This window comes from Leptinotarsa decemlineata, unplaced genomic scaffold, assembly GCF_025532065.1.
Source record: "Leptinotarsa decemlineata unplaced genomic scaffold, Ldec_3_MD MMD2_P_RNA_scaffold_8, whole genome shotgun sequence".
Lineage (NCBI taxonomy): Eukaryota > Metazoa > Arthropoda > Insecta > Coleoptera > Chrysomelidae > Leptinotarsa > Leptinotarsa decemlineata.
Genome location: NW_027412535.1, coordinates 2,941,381 through 2,955,595, shown reverse-complemented (window position 1 = coordinate 2,955,595; position 14,215 = coordinate 2,941,381). Strand labels below are relative to the sequence as shown.

The following is a 14,215-nucleotide window of genomic DNA, read 5'->3' as shown; positions in this document are numbered from 1 at the left end:
TTTCGCCATACAATGGTTTTTTCGGGCGTGTCTTTACTAACAATATTCTACATATTCAATGCTTAATATATATAGTTTTACAATTAGAAGTAGGTACCTGACTTTTACCTAAGTTTGTAATGAATTGAATCATCTGAGCTTATCCCCCAATTTTAACATCTGAAAAATATTTAGCAATGGGGAGTTATTCAATTCCAATTGATCATTCAGTAAATTACCCGAATTCCTGATTCTATTGATTTCTGAATATTCTAGAAGATTGAGTTTCAAACGCTTCTCTTCTAAATGTAACACGTCGTATTCATGATTGAACTCATGTCCTTCTGCTAAAAGGTGGTTTGCAAATGTGGAATTGGTCTTTCTATTCATAGAAGTAATTTTGTAAATAGAAAGACCAATTCCACATTTGCAAACCACCTTTTAGCAGAAGAACATGAGTTCAATCATGAAAGCGACGTCTTACAGCTAGAAGAGAAGAGTTTGAAACTCAATCTTCTAGAATGTTTAGAAATCAATAGAATCAGGAATTCGGGTAATTTACTGAATGAACAATTAGAATTGAATTACTCCCCTTTACTAAATATATTTCAAATGTGAAAATTGGGACATAAGCTCAGAAATTTTAATTCATCACAAACTTAGGTAAAAATCAGGTACTTGAAATGTAGGTACATCTAATTGTAAAACTAGATATATTAAGCATTGAATATGTAGAATATTGTTAGTAAAGATACGCCCGAAGAAGCCATTATATAGCGAAACACGTGTTGCGTTTTCGTAAAATTTTCAAGTGAAAATCTCACAATAAAGTGTTATGGATTTTCATCAAGTATCGGCCAATTCCATCATATACATCTATAGTCAATTTTATATCGATAGTGAACAAAATGAACTCTACTAATACTTTTGATATTTCAGAGGAAACCGGTTAAGTTTATAGAATGTCCTTCAAAAAGTAAGAAAAGGTGTTTTTGTAAAAAACCCTTGGAAGAAGTAACGGTTGCTGGTAAAAATGAGCATGCCGAAATGGAAATGTGCTGAGAAAATTGTATTTCTAACAAAAATTTTAAACTGATAGAAATTACTAGTATCGACGAAAAAGAGAACTCATTGCCAAATGATCTAGAGAAGGCAAAGAGTCTTCCTTCACATACGAGAGAAAAATCATGTATTCTGAAATGTGATAGAACTTTTGGAAATAATCAGGAATGTTCGGGCGCATCCCACGATAAAGGGAGATAATTATATGATGTGGTAATTCTCTATGCCCAATCCATGAAAAAACTTCTCGTTTTTATCTGGATAACTTACTTGTGAAGAGATGAGGAAGTTTTACCAAGAGCATTCCAGAAAATACCGGTATATTCTGGAATGTTTGAGAACATACCAGATCATTGTGAAACATCTCAGAACAGTCTTTATTACTATGGGATGTTTTGGAACATTGTGGACCATTCGAAGTCCTTTTAGTGTGGTGAGGCTCCCAATTGATAAAGATATATAGAGCAAGTTCCGTTGACCCCTTATGATTCAAAATGTATACTCTTATTTCAACTATATTATCTCATTTGAACTCTTTGAGCAAAGGCCTCAGCTGCTACTAATCTGTCTTTTGATAAAATTCGCTTGACCAAAGTATGCTTGAAAAAGGTGAAAATATGTCTGTCTGCTTAAAATCTGTTCAATACGGAAAACAAAACCAATGTATTTGGAACCTTTCTTCATCAGATCTGTCGCAATGGTATGTCAGGTCTCCTAAAATCATTTTCTTGTGTGATAGTTTCAATTTTGCAACAACTTCTAAAAAATTCATTTGAATTACATGGCAAAAGGTAACTAATATAATGTGTATAAAATGCTTAAGGCAAGTAACGCATTTATTTAATAAGAAATTATATCATCTCCGTCCAAATAGTTCTCCAATTACTTACCAATTTATATGTTACCATTATTTCAAACATTGAAATGGATCTCATAAGCATCCATTGAAAGATAGGTATATGCCATCGCAAACTTTTTTTGTAAACTCATAAAATAACAATATCTAGTGAATTGTTTTGTTATATGTTAAAGGGCAGCGTTTTCGATGCAAGCTCTCAGTCTGAAATCATCACTGGAGGGTCACCCTGTACATAACAGAAAGTGATAATAAACAACAAGGTCTGATATGACATAATAAAATGAAAAAATATGCTGTCTGGTGTCAGTGACCAAAAACTTATTTACTAGAAACCGTCCACGTCGATATGGATTTTCTTCCCATGTCAGTTGAATTTATTTATTCGTTCATTCAATTTCCGTGAAATTATACAAAATCTAATTCAAAAGTCAAACTCTAGAGGTTCAATTTATAGTGAAGACAAGCACATTTGCAAATCGTAAACCAATCGGAAAAACCAAGAAATATTCTATAATTTTGAATGAAGTAAGAATCTCCACTTCTGCAATAATCTCAATAATCACACACTGAAGGCTTCTGGCAAAAATATAAGTTATCTTTGATAATAAATATGGCAACAAGGCAGATGCAGGATTGTTGAATAACTGAAACTGAATATTCATGTAGGACGCATGAATAACTTCAATGTATACAATTAATATACAATGGATTCAACAAACATAGACCAATAAAAGGTATCGCGAATGATAAAAAAATGAAAGAGAAATGATTATTTCAGATTCAATGAAAAATACTTTTGTGATATCATGCCCCACCCAAAATTATGTGTTTTTTAATATACTTCAATCAGGTTTACTCTAACTCTATTGGTTATATATATATATATATATATATATATATATATATATATATATATATATATATATATATATATATTGATTGATGCAACTAATTTTCCTTTATTTTGAGTATTTCAATATTAAATTCTACAAAGAGGATTTGAAGCTTTATATCTTCTATTAATTATCTGCGAGCGCTTTCGACAGTATGAAGTATATTCGACTATGAAGTATATTAAAAATCACATAATTTTGGGTGGGGCATGATATCACAAAAGTATTTTTCATTGAATCTGAAATATTCATTTCTCTTTCATTTTTTTATCATTCGCGATACCTTTTATTGGTCTATGTTTGTTGAATCCATCGTATATTAATTGTATACATTGAAGTTATTCATGCGTCCTACATGAATATTCAGTTTCAGTTATTCAACAATCCTGCATTGTGTAATTATTGAGATAATTGTAGAAGTGGAGATTCTTACTTTATTCAATATAGAATATTTCTTGGTTTTTCCGATTGGTTTACGATTTGAAAATGTGCTTGTCTTTACTATAAATTGAACCTCTAGAGTTTGACTTTTGAATTAGATTCTGTATAATTCCACTGAAATTGAATGAATGAATAATTAAATTCAACTGACATGGGAAGAAAATCCATATCGACGTGGACGGTTTCTAGTAAATAAGTTTTTGGTCACTGATACCACACAGCATATTTATTCATTTTATTATGTCATATCCGACCTTGTTGTTTATTATCACTTTCTGTTATGTACAGGGTGACCCTCGAGTGATGACTTCAGACTGAGAGCTTGCATCGAAAACGCTGCTCTTTAACATATAACAAAACAATTCACTAGATATTGTTATTTTATGAGTTTACAAAAAAGTTCGCGATGGCATATGCCTATCTTTCAATGGATGCTTATGAGATCCATTTCAATGTTTGAAATAATGGTAACATATAAATTGGTAAGTAATTGGAGAACTATTTAGACGGAGATGATATAATTTCTATTGAATAAATGCGTTACTTGCCTTAAGCATCTTATACACATTATATTAGTTACTTTTTGCCATGTAATTCAAATGAATTTTTTAAGTTGTTGCAAAATTGAAACTATCACACGAAAAAATGATTTTAGGCGGCCTGACAAACCATTGCGACAGATCTGATGAAGAAAGGTTCCAAATGCATTGGTCTTGTTTTCCATAGTGAAAAGATTTTAAACAGACAGACATATTTTGAAGGTTGAGGTGTATCTTTACTTTTTTGTTGTCTATAAGTACATATATTTTCACCTTTTTCAAGCATACTTTGGTCAAGCGAATTTTATCAAAAGACAGATTAGTAGTAGCTGCGGCCTTTGCTCAAAGAGTTCAAATGCGATAATATAGTTGAAATAAGAGAATACATTTTGAATCATAAGGGGTCAACGGAACTTGCTTTATATATCTTTATTAATTGGGAGCCTCATCCACACTAAAAGGACTTCGAATGGTCCACAATGTTCCAAAACATCCCACAGTAATAAAGACTGTTCTGAGATGTTTCACAATGATCTGGTATGTTTCGGAATATTTCCGAACGTTTCACACTATTCTCAAACATTCCAGAATATAATGGTATGTTCTGGAATGCTCTTGGTAAAACTTCTTCATCTCTTCACAAGCAAGTTATCCAGATAAAAACGAGAAGTTTTTTCATGGATTGGGCATAGAGAATTACCACATCATATAATTATCTCCCTTTATCGTGGGATGCGCCCGAACATTCCTGATTATTTCCAAAAGTTCTATCACATTTCAGAATACATGATTTTCTCTCGTATCTGAAGGAAGACTCTTTGCCTTCTCTAGATCATTTGGCAATGAGTTCTCTTTTTCGTCGATACTAGTAATCTCCATCAGTTCAAAATTTTTGTTAGAAATACAATTTTCTTGGCACATTTCCATTTCGGCATGCTTATTTTTATTAGCAACCGTTACTTCTTCTAAGGGTTTTCTACAAAACCACCTTTTCTTTTAATTTTCGAAGGACGTTCTATAAATTTAACCGGTTTCCTCTGAAATATCAGAAGTATTAGTAGAGCTTATTTTGTTCACTATCGATATAAAATTGACTATAGATGTATATGATGGAATTGGCCGATACTTGATGAAAATTCATAACACGTTATTGTGAGATTTTCACTTAAAAATTTTACGAAAACGCAACACGTGTTTCGCGATACAATGGCTTCTTCGGGCGTATCTTTACTAACAATATTCTACATATTCAATGCTTAATATATCTAGTTTTACAATTAGACGTACCTACATTTCAAGTATCTGATTTTTACCTAAGTTTGTGATGAAATAAAATTCTTAGCTTATGTCCCAGTTTCCACTTTTGAAAAAATATTTAGTTAAGGGGAGTATTTCAATTCTGATTGTTCATTCAGTAAATTACTCGAATTCCTGATTCTAGGACTGATTTCTAAACATTCTAGAAGATTGAGTTTCAAACTCCTCTCTTCTAACTGTAACACTTTCATGATTGAACTCATGTCCTTCTGTTAAAAGATAGTTTGCAAATGTGAAATTGGTCTTTCTATTTACAAAACTACTTCTATGCTCTTTAGCATAGAGCATTCAAATTAAATTTACACGTACCTACTCAGTAAATTTAAATTAAATTTACACGTACCTACTGAAATATGATAAAGAAAATAAAAGATCTAGTAATTCGAGTATCATTCAGAATTTTCCCACTTGACGTTGTCAGCCAAAATTTTTATCAACTGTCATTATTTAATGTTTTTCTATCTGTTTTTGAACCATTTTATATTTTATTCTCACGTTAGTAAGTTCTCCATCTCCATATTTATATATTTTTACAAGATATATAATCTTATTATTGTAGTTGTCCTGACGAAGGTGTGAAATATACCGAAAGCTTGACATATAACAAAGAGTTTTCTTTGTAACAGCCCAGCTATTGACTGCAACCTCACGAATTAAACAATATATATATATATATATATATATATAATATATATATTTCACACCATCGTCAGGATAACTACAATAATAAAATATCTGGTAAAAAATATATAAAGTGGAGAACTTACTAACGTGAGAATAAAATATAAAATGGTTCAAAAACAAATAGAAAAAACATGAAATGATGGCAGTTGTTGAAAATTTGACTGACAATGTCAAGTGGGAAAATTCTGAATAATACTCGAATTACTAGATCTTTTATTCAATGAATGTTCTTCGTTATTGATATGTATCATATCCAAAAATATTCTTTTAGTTGTATTGATTTCTCTATCTAAAATATTTGGGTTTTCAAAATTCATTTTATGATCCTCCGAATTGACATGTTCTGATAATGCACAAGAATTAACATTTCGTCTACAGTCGCTCTTATGGGAAGTGATGCGACTACTTAGAGGTCTAGATGTTTGTCCTATATATGTTTTAGACTGCAACCTCACAAATTGAACGAATTTATAGTTAATCCAGTCACTACTTCTTCTGCTATATATATATATATATATATATATATATATATATATATATATTTTTAGGTTGTGAATACCATGGTTATGCAAGTGATGTAACAAGAACATGGCCCGTAAATGGAAAGTTCTCCCCCCAACAAAGAGAAATTTATGAAATAGTTTATTGTGTTCATCAGGAACTAATTGAAATGTGCAGTAAATACCCAACTTTAGACTCTTTATTCGAATCTATGTGTTTCTTGCTAGGAAAACGGCTTCAGGAAATTGGTTTATTGGGCATACAACCCTCTAATGCTTATCTAATGAAGGTAAATTATTTATTATTGCATTTTTTATTAACAATATTTATATAAGATTTATATTTATTGGGTAATAATAACAACACTAATAATAACTAAATTACCGTATTTGTTCATTATTGTCAAAGTGGAATTCGCTGTATTCATAGTATCTTATATATTGTGCATTCTAAGTGCGACATAATTAATTAACTAGACCAAATTTTCGTTGAAAGTGGTTGACAATGTTTCATGGTGAATTTTATTAGTCACCACCTTTTAAATGTTCTGCTCATTTTTATTTTTATTCTCTTTTTCATTTATTAGGTGGTGATTTTTATTCTGTATCTTAATTATGTTATTCATTTTATTGTTTTTTCATTTCAAGTTTTATTGCTTAATATAATTGATATTTTTAGCTATTCATTCTAATTTCATTTGTTCTTTCATAGATTTCGAATCATATTAGACAATGGAAGTCCGAACTAATAAAATTTACTATACCAAATATTTTGCATGGTAGACATACAATCACAAAATTGAATTTAAAAATTTCAGTCAACTAATCTCTATAGAAAGGTGTAAATGAATATTGTAAAAACATTTACTTGGGATATTGCGAAGAAAATATGAATTTCCATACTATGTACTCTTTATTTTTTTAAGAATTACTTTGTTAATTCAAGAGGATCATGCATTTATTATCCTTATGGAACTAATGCAAAATTTTATTTCTTCATAAAGTGGTTTGAGGTTATCAAAACCAATAATTGGTGATACATTCAACAATAGATTTATGAAATAATTAATATATCATAAATTTTCAGTGACAATTTCAAGGATGATACATTTGAAATTTGTGCAACAATTAGAACCATAAAAAAATACATTTTCAAATGCTTCCTGACTGGGGCAACCTAAAGAGGGAAGAATGTGTAGAATGTGTCTTATTTTTTTATAATTTGTGAGTATTTCTTGGAAAAAATTAACAAAAAATATATTTTCAGAATTTATTTCAGGATTTGGAACAACCTGTATCATCTTGTTATTTGACTTTTCATTGAGTATCTTATTTTAAATGAAGAGTAGTTGGCTGAAATAGGTTCGTTTAGATCCTTAGAATCTCTCTTCTTTTATCATTGTTATACAGTTGATAAAACACTTCCACTCAATACCAAAATGAAAAAAAATGGATTTACTGAACTTATGTAGTGACTCAGACATAAAACCGCAGAAATATGTTTTATGTACATAGGAAATAGAAACAAGAATTCACCTCATCCATAAAGAGATTTTTGAAAAGAAAGAAAAATATTCTGGATAAATAAAAGGTGGTAGGGTAGCCATTTTGGGCAAGCTATAAAACCAGACAATGGAGAGTTGAAAAAAGGGATCCGATTGAACTTCAAACCATTCCAAATTAATATCAAGGCAGCAAATATACATATTACAGTGGGAAAGGCCGTTCCTCCCAACTTTAATTAAAAAAAAATATTAAAAACACTACTCCATCCATCAACCTAGATACATCTCCACGATTTTTTCTATACACTGTCGCCTCTTGCGAAAAACATAAGATTTGTTATTAATGATGGCCTCTGAAGAGATAAATCTAATTTAAGAAAGTTTCTACTCAGAGTATTGAAACCTATATTAAACAGTTAATTTTGAGAATTCAAAATGCATTTTGTGGTTTTGAAATATACAATGTCTAGTTATAGCAAATAAATTGCCAGATTTTAACTCATTTTTTTATTTTGTCTTTATCTATAAGAACTCATTCACTCTACCCTTTGGTGTAGTAATAGATATTACTGAAGTTTTATCCCAATACCAAACCGTTATTTTAACACCTTGACACATATTTCGATCACCAAGTCACAATCTTCAAGAGGAAGATTAAACTGGTTTAATGTTGGGATAAAACTCCAGTGATATTGGTTTCCTACCTTTCCTACTCAGACTTGTTCTTTAAGGACAGTTGTGATCAGCAACGCATTGGTGGTTCAGCATAGCACCATTGATGAGATCAGGCTTGTTCTTGAGTCTAGCAACGCATTTGTGGTTCAGTGGTTACACCAGTGATGAGACCTATGGTGGATCGAAACAGCACTGTCTATTGTTGAATCATAAATGCATTGTGTATGGGCTCTGGTTTTGAACTATAAATTAATAGAATTGAATCTTATGTTTTAGGCAGCTTACCAGCTCTGCCCTCATCATGTGTCACATTATTTGGGAATGGATATACATGATACACCAACTATTGATAGAAATATTAAAATTGAACCTGGAATGGTTATAACTATAGAGCCGGGTGAGTTTTTATCGTTATCAATATTTTATATTTTCTTTCACGTTTACCAAATTTTGGGCATTGAGTGTAACAAACCTGTGTTTCATTTTCTTCTAAGAATCTTTTTTAATTGGGTTTAGAGACAATTCAAAGTTATTTTTGTTAAACTAGAATTTAGGATAAAAGCATCTTTCTGAATTTTCTCTGATAAACGTGACTCTTGCTTATCTTCTATGGATTGAATTTTCTATCAATCTCATATAGGACTTCTTTGTAAGGGGAGTCAGAAGACACTTCAAATTTATAATTGGGTCTATAGTCTGAGAAATAACTAAAAATGTGATTCACAGACAATCAAAATATGAACTGCTTTCAGTATTTGTAGGGAATTATATGATGATCATTCGACACCCTCATTTGCTCTGTGTAGACCAAATAACTTATTTAATATAAAATACGTAGTGAATATCTTTCTTTACAACTGGATTACTGTACTTCCATTACCCAATACCCAACTGGGATCACAATATTATAAACCAGTTGTTGTGTCGATTAACTCGAGTAAGTGAATCATCTTTTTCAATTGTTTGTTATACTACAGAAGCACTGATAAAATCTATAACAGATCACAACATCACGAAGGATTATAGATGCATCACTGTTGGACTCTGGGATCATCAAGGTGATCACTTGCATTGAAAACTGCAGAGAGAGAGAGCCTGAAGGCGATTTCTCATTCAGCAATTGTTGTCGAAGTTCAGGTGTGCAACAGGTCAACATTGATTATGTTTCATATTCACGAAATGAATTTTCTGTCAATTCCATATATAGTGTATTAGTTAGGCAAGTCATCATCACCACTTCTTATTCAGGTTTGTACGATTTATGACAGAAGAGTTCAAAATGTTGTATCGTGGATCCTGCCGAGCATCCATAATTGAAACAAGATTGATAGCAGAATGAAATAAGACTATTTGGAATCGAATTATAAATGTCTTTGTGGGCTCTGAAACTATTTAGTATCTGATTTTGTATGAGTATTCCTGGCACCATTGACTCTAGAATATCTCCAAAATAAGCACTTTTCTCAATCACCCGACATGCAATACTTTTCTCGAAGCGCGTTTCACCATAAAAGTTGGCCTCTTCGGGAGATGAAAAAAACAGTTTTATTCATTTCAGGATAAAGGGGATGCACTTTGAGAAGAGAATTGCATTTCTAGTGATTTGGAAAAGTGCTTGTTTTGGAAATATTCTACGCCAAAGTTTCCATAACTATATAAATTGAAAAAGTTATCTATCGTGAAAACTTGCTTTATTTTTTATATTTTCCATATTTTTTTCAGTCATGAATACCTTTCTATCATTCATCACCTTGTGATTTAGACAAGTATAAATATAATTGTTATTAAGAAGTGAAAATCTCAATTTTAACAATTATGGCGGATTTTTCGGTAGCACATAAAGTCATAGCATGTTCCAAACACATCCCACTGCGCCTCTCATGTCGCCTCTCATTAGAGATTTAGAAAAAGTATTGAGATAATTTTGTCAGAATAGCAATTTTTTCATGTACAATTTTAAATTCAAATTCCGATTTAGTTAATAAAATTTTATTTAGGGAACTACAGATATAAGAAAACTAGAAACTGAAAATAATCGTTCATTAAACATCAACAAAGTAAAATGTTCATTCCATAAAGGTAAGGTCAGGTTATTGGGAAACCAATGTCCAACAGAATAGAGTACCAAGAGAACACACTTGATGTTTCCATATGGAATAGTACATTCCTTTTAAAATTCTTGAAAACAAATTTTCACTTCGTTTTTGAAAATTGTAATCTGGTTGTCCCAATCAGAGGAAATATTTCAAAAGGTCTTGGAACAATTTGGAGAAAGCAACTTTTTAATAACCGTTTTGATATTTATAAAGTGAACAATACTGCAAAATTGCTCTCTTCAAAAAATCTCAATGAGTTGGATTGTCAACTTGGGATGATGAAAGGTAGAACTGGAATCTTTGGCGTAGGATAAACCCAAAGCAAGTACTGTTCCCAAATACCAGAACATCAACCCTCTTCTCGACGCGCGTTTCAACAACCAAGTTGGCGTCTTGAAAAGATGAAGTACACTAATGTACCCTAGGTGGCAGATTTCTGAATTATTGGTCATACCATAATTGATATGTCTATTGAAACAGGTGAATTCCAAGATGCGCTAAAATTGAGCAAAGTGATCGCCATACATGAAAGCGGTAATAGAACAGAAATGAATAAATATAGACCGATTATTTTTCTTAGTATTTCTTCAAAAATTTTAGAAAGACTAATGTACAATAGACTTATGAAATTTTTAATAAGTTATAAAATTTTAACATGATTTCCAACATGGTTTTCCCATTGACAGGTCAACAGAATCTGCTTCTACCCTTTTTGTTGATTTCATATCTAGGAATATGGATAATAGGAAGCATGTAGCAGGAATTTTCTTTGACCTGTCAAAAGCTTTTGACTATATTGATAAAATGTTTTTGGCTTCCAAACTATATAATATTGGTATTAGAGAATAGACAGTTCTTTGTAAAATTAGATGGTGTTGAGTCAGATAAATATTCAGGTGATGTTGAAGTAGCGCAATGTTCAATTCTGGGGTCATTGCTTTTTTTTACTATTTCTCAATGCCTCCCAATAAATGTTATCAAAACTGCATTAACGGTTTAAATTGTATATCAACTTTTGTTTTTTTTTATTATGTCCACGTTGGATAATCTTTTTATTAGTTATGAATTGACATGTTCGATACCATGTAGTTGGTCTATGAGTGAATAAATTTCTTTCTTCTCTTTTCTACCCTAGATGTTAATAATAATGCTATTGTCACTCATTCTAACACACCGCTAATGCCTGTATTATTTTTATCTTTCATTAACGATGTTACAGATAAACTTGAAAATAAAACTCCCATCAATCTACAATCTAAATTAATTTATTCAATCCCTTGCCGTAATTGTGATAGTGAATATATAGGTCAGATGTCAAGATTACTGAAAGACAATATTTCGACACATAAAGATTAGGATAGATTACATCCAGAGAGATGTGCTCTCAGCAACCATGTCTTCAAAAAATACACTTAAATGAATTATAATTTAATGAGAAAAATTAGTCAGATTGTTTCTGCAAATGGCTTTCATCTCTCAATCGACCGATTGCCTTAACAAAAAAACTGACATTATACACCTCAGTAAAATATATGCTTTTCTCCTCAATTCAGATAAAGAATTTTCAACAATTTCATAATACTAAGAATATATTTCTGAATTTCTTTCATAATTGGAGATTAATACAACAGTTGTTTTCTGAATTTGCTCTTCTAGTTATAAATAAATAGATAATTAATTGATTTTGTATATGTATGAAACAATACAAATGAGATATGTCTAAACTGCAAGTTTACAAACGATATACATATAGATAAAGAGTTATGATTGTAAAATTGACATTGAAAGTTGCAATAATTGCAGTAACACTTAGGTTAACTAACATGCAATGTGTTCTGCTCATCCAATAATTAGTATTACATTGGATAAGACAGCTATATACTCGTCAGTATAGTAAACACAATTGGTATCAACAGATCTTTCAGATACTTTTTGAACAAATATTGATTTAACTTTTTGACATGGGTAGGTAGGATATTGTAGGAGTTAACATCGATATTGACTTTTCCAGTCTGAATATACTTGCCCTCAATAAGTCACATCATCTTGTCTCATGATTGTGGAATTCACAATTTCTGTTTTGTGTTGATTTATTTTTATGAATATCCAAGAAAAGTTGCTACAGATAAATATGATACACTTGTCAATTACAATTTTAAATATGTTAACTTTGTTTATAAAATAGTTCTATGTTCTCTGACATATGCTATTTAATACACACCAATTTGAACACGGACAACCTCACTAACAGTAAGTTATGCTCTTATTAGTAATATTTTGTTTTTTCGATATAATAATTTGTAGCTTTTCCCTGATGGTGATAATGAATCTTATCGAAATATTGGAATACCTTGTGTTATAAGATTACACTTCCTTTTTGCTGCTTACCAACATAACGTCATTTCTGTTTTGTTCCTGACTGGTCAGCAAAGACCAAGTCTTTCTCCCCAAGTTTTGCCTCCATGTGAAAGAAATTGTTTTTTCTGAAACTTTTTCGTGACATGCACCGTAAGTTTTAACGGTTATTACAGGCATATCTTTGGAAACAGCAAGTTTTTCTAGATGTGAATACCCAACACCAGTAGATACTATTATACCTAACACCTTGACTGAAAAGTCGCGGGCCTGAAAAAGAAAAGGCGATTTTTTGTTCAAAGTTGACTTTATTCATTAATTTCCATCAAGAGTCACACGATCATTCCAGCGCCGCTAACATTTGAATACCACTTTTTTGGAATGATTTATCTTTTGCCTCTAAATAGGTTTCAGTTTTAGCAATAACCTCTTCATTCGAGCGAAATTTATTACCGGTGAGCATTTTTTGAGGTCTGCGAACAGCCAGTAGCTGCTGGGAGCTAAATCTGGCGAATTTGATGTATACCGGAACAATTCGAAGCCCATTTCATGCACTTTTGCCATGATTTTCATTGACTTGTGACTCTATGCATTGTCTTGATTAAGCATCATTTCCTTTTTCTTCAAATGGGGTTGTTTTCCGCAATTTCAGCCTTTAAACGCTTCAATAACTCTATAATACTCACTGTTGATATTATTTCCTTTCTCAAGATATTAAAGCTTTCAACAAACAGTTAATACACATTAAAGTTGAGCTCGACTAATTAACCCTTTTTTTTAGTGTTAAAAAAGAGTGATTTTAACATCATATACATATTAATGTGTAGAAGTTACGGTCTCTATAATAATAAATGTATTACAATTCCAAAGTGATTACACAAGAAGGAATCTTGGGTGAAACATATATTTATCAATAAATGGAATGAATGTACAACACCTAAAAATAGTATCTGAAATAAAAACAAGCCCATCTAGTTAAATGATATTGTTATATAGTCCAGGAGCTAATAAGAAGAAAATGGAAGTGCTGCAAAAAAGATTTTGTAAAGAAATGTTTTTGAAACAACAAATCATAATGACCCGTTTGCGTACTGGGCATACAAAGTATACTCACGAACACTTACTGAAGAGGAAGAAGAAAAAATCTGTTATATGTATGGGGTGCATATTTCAGTTAAACATTTTATGGTGGAGTGTCCGATATTCGTGGATGAACGACTGAAGTACAATATAAAGACAGCTCTTGTTGTGATTGTCTAACAGGAGTAGTTCCAATTACAAGACAAATATAATTAAGTTGACAGCTATGA

The 14,215-nt window shown here is 31.2% G+C and overlaps 1 protein-coding gene across 1 annotated transcript in view; it reads left to right on the top strand.

The window, feature by feature from the left end:
* LOC111516116 (xaa-Pro aminopeptidase 3) overlaps positions 1-14,215 on the top strand; it is a 37,601-nt gene that overhangs the window by 16,974 nt on the left and 6,412 nt on the right. Inside the window, exons 6-7 of the mRNA XM_074170328.1 lie at positions 6,323-6,564; positions 8,731-8,851. Of these exons, the coding sequence (XP_074026429.1) occupies positions 6,323-6,564; positions 8,731-8,851 (363 nt within the window). The remainder of the gene's footprint in view (positions 1-6,322; positions 6,565-8,730; positions 8,852-14,215) is intronic.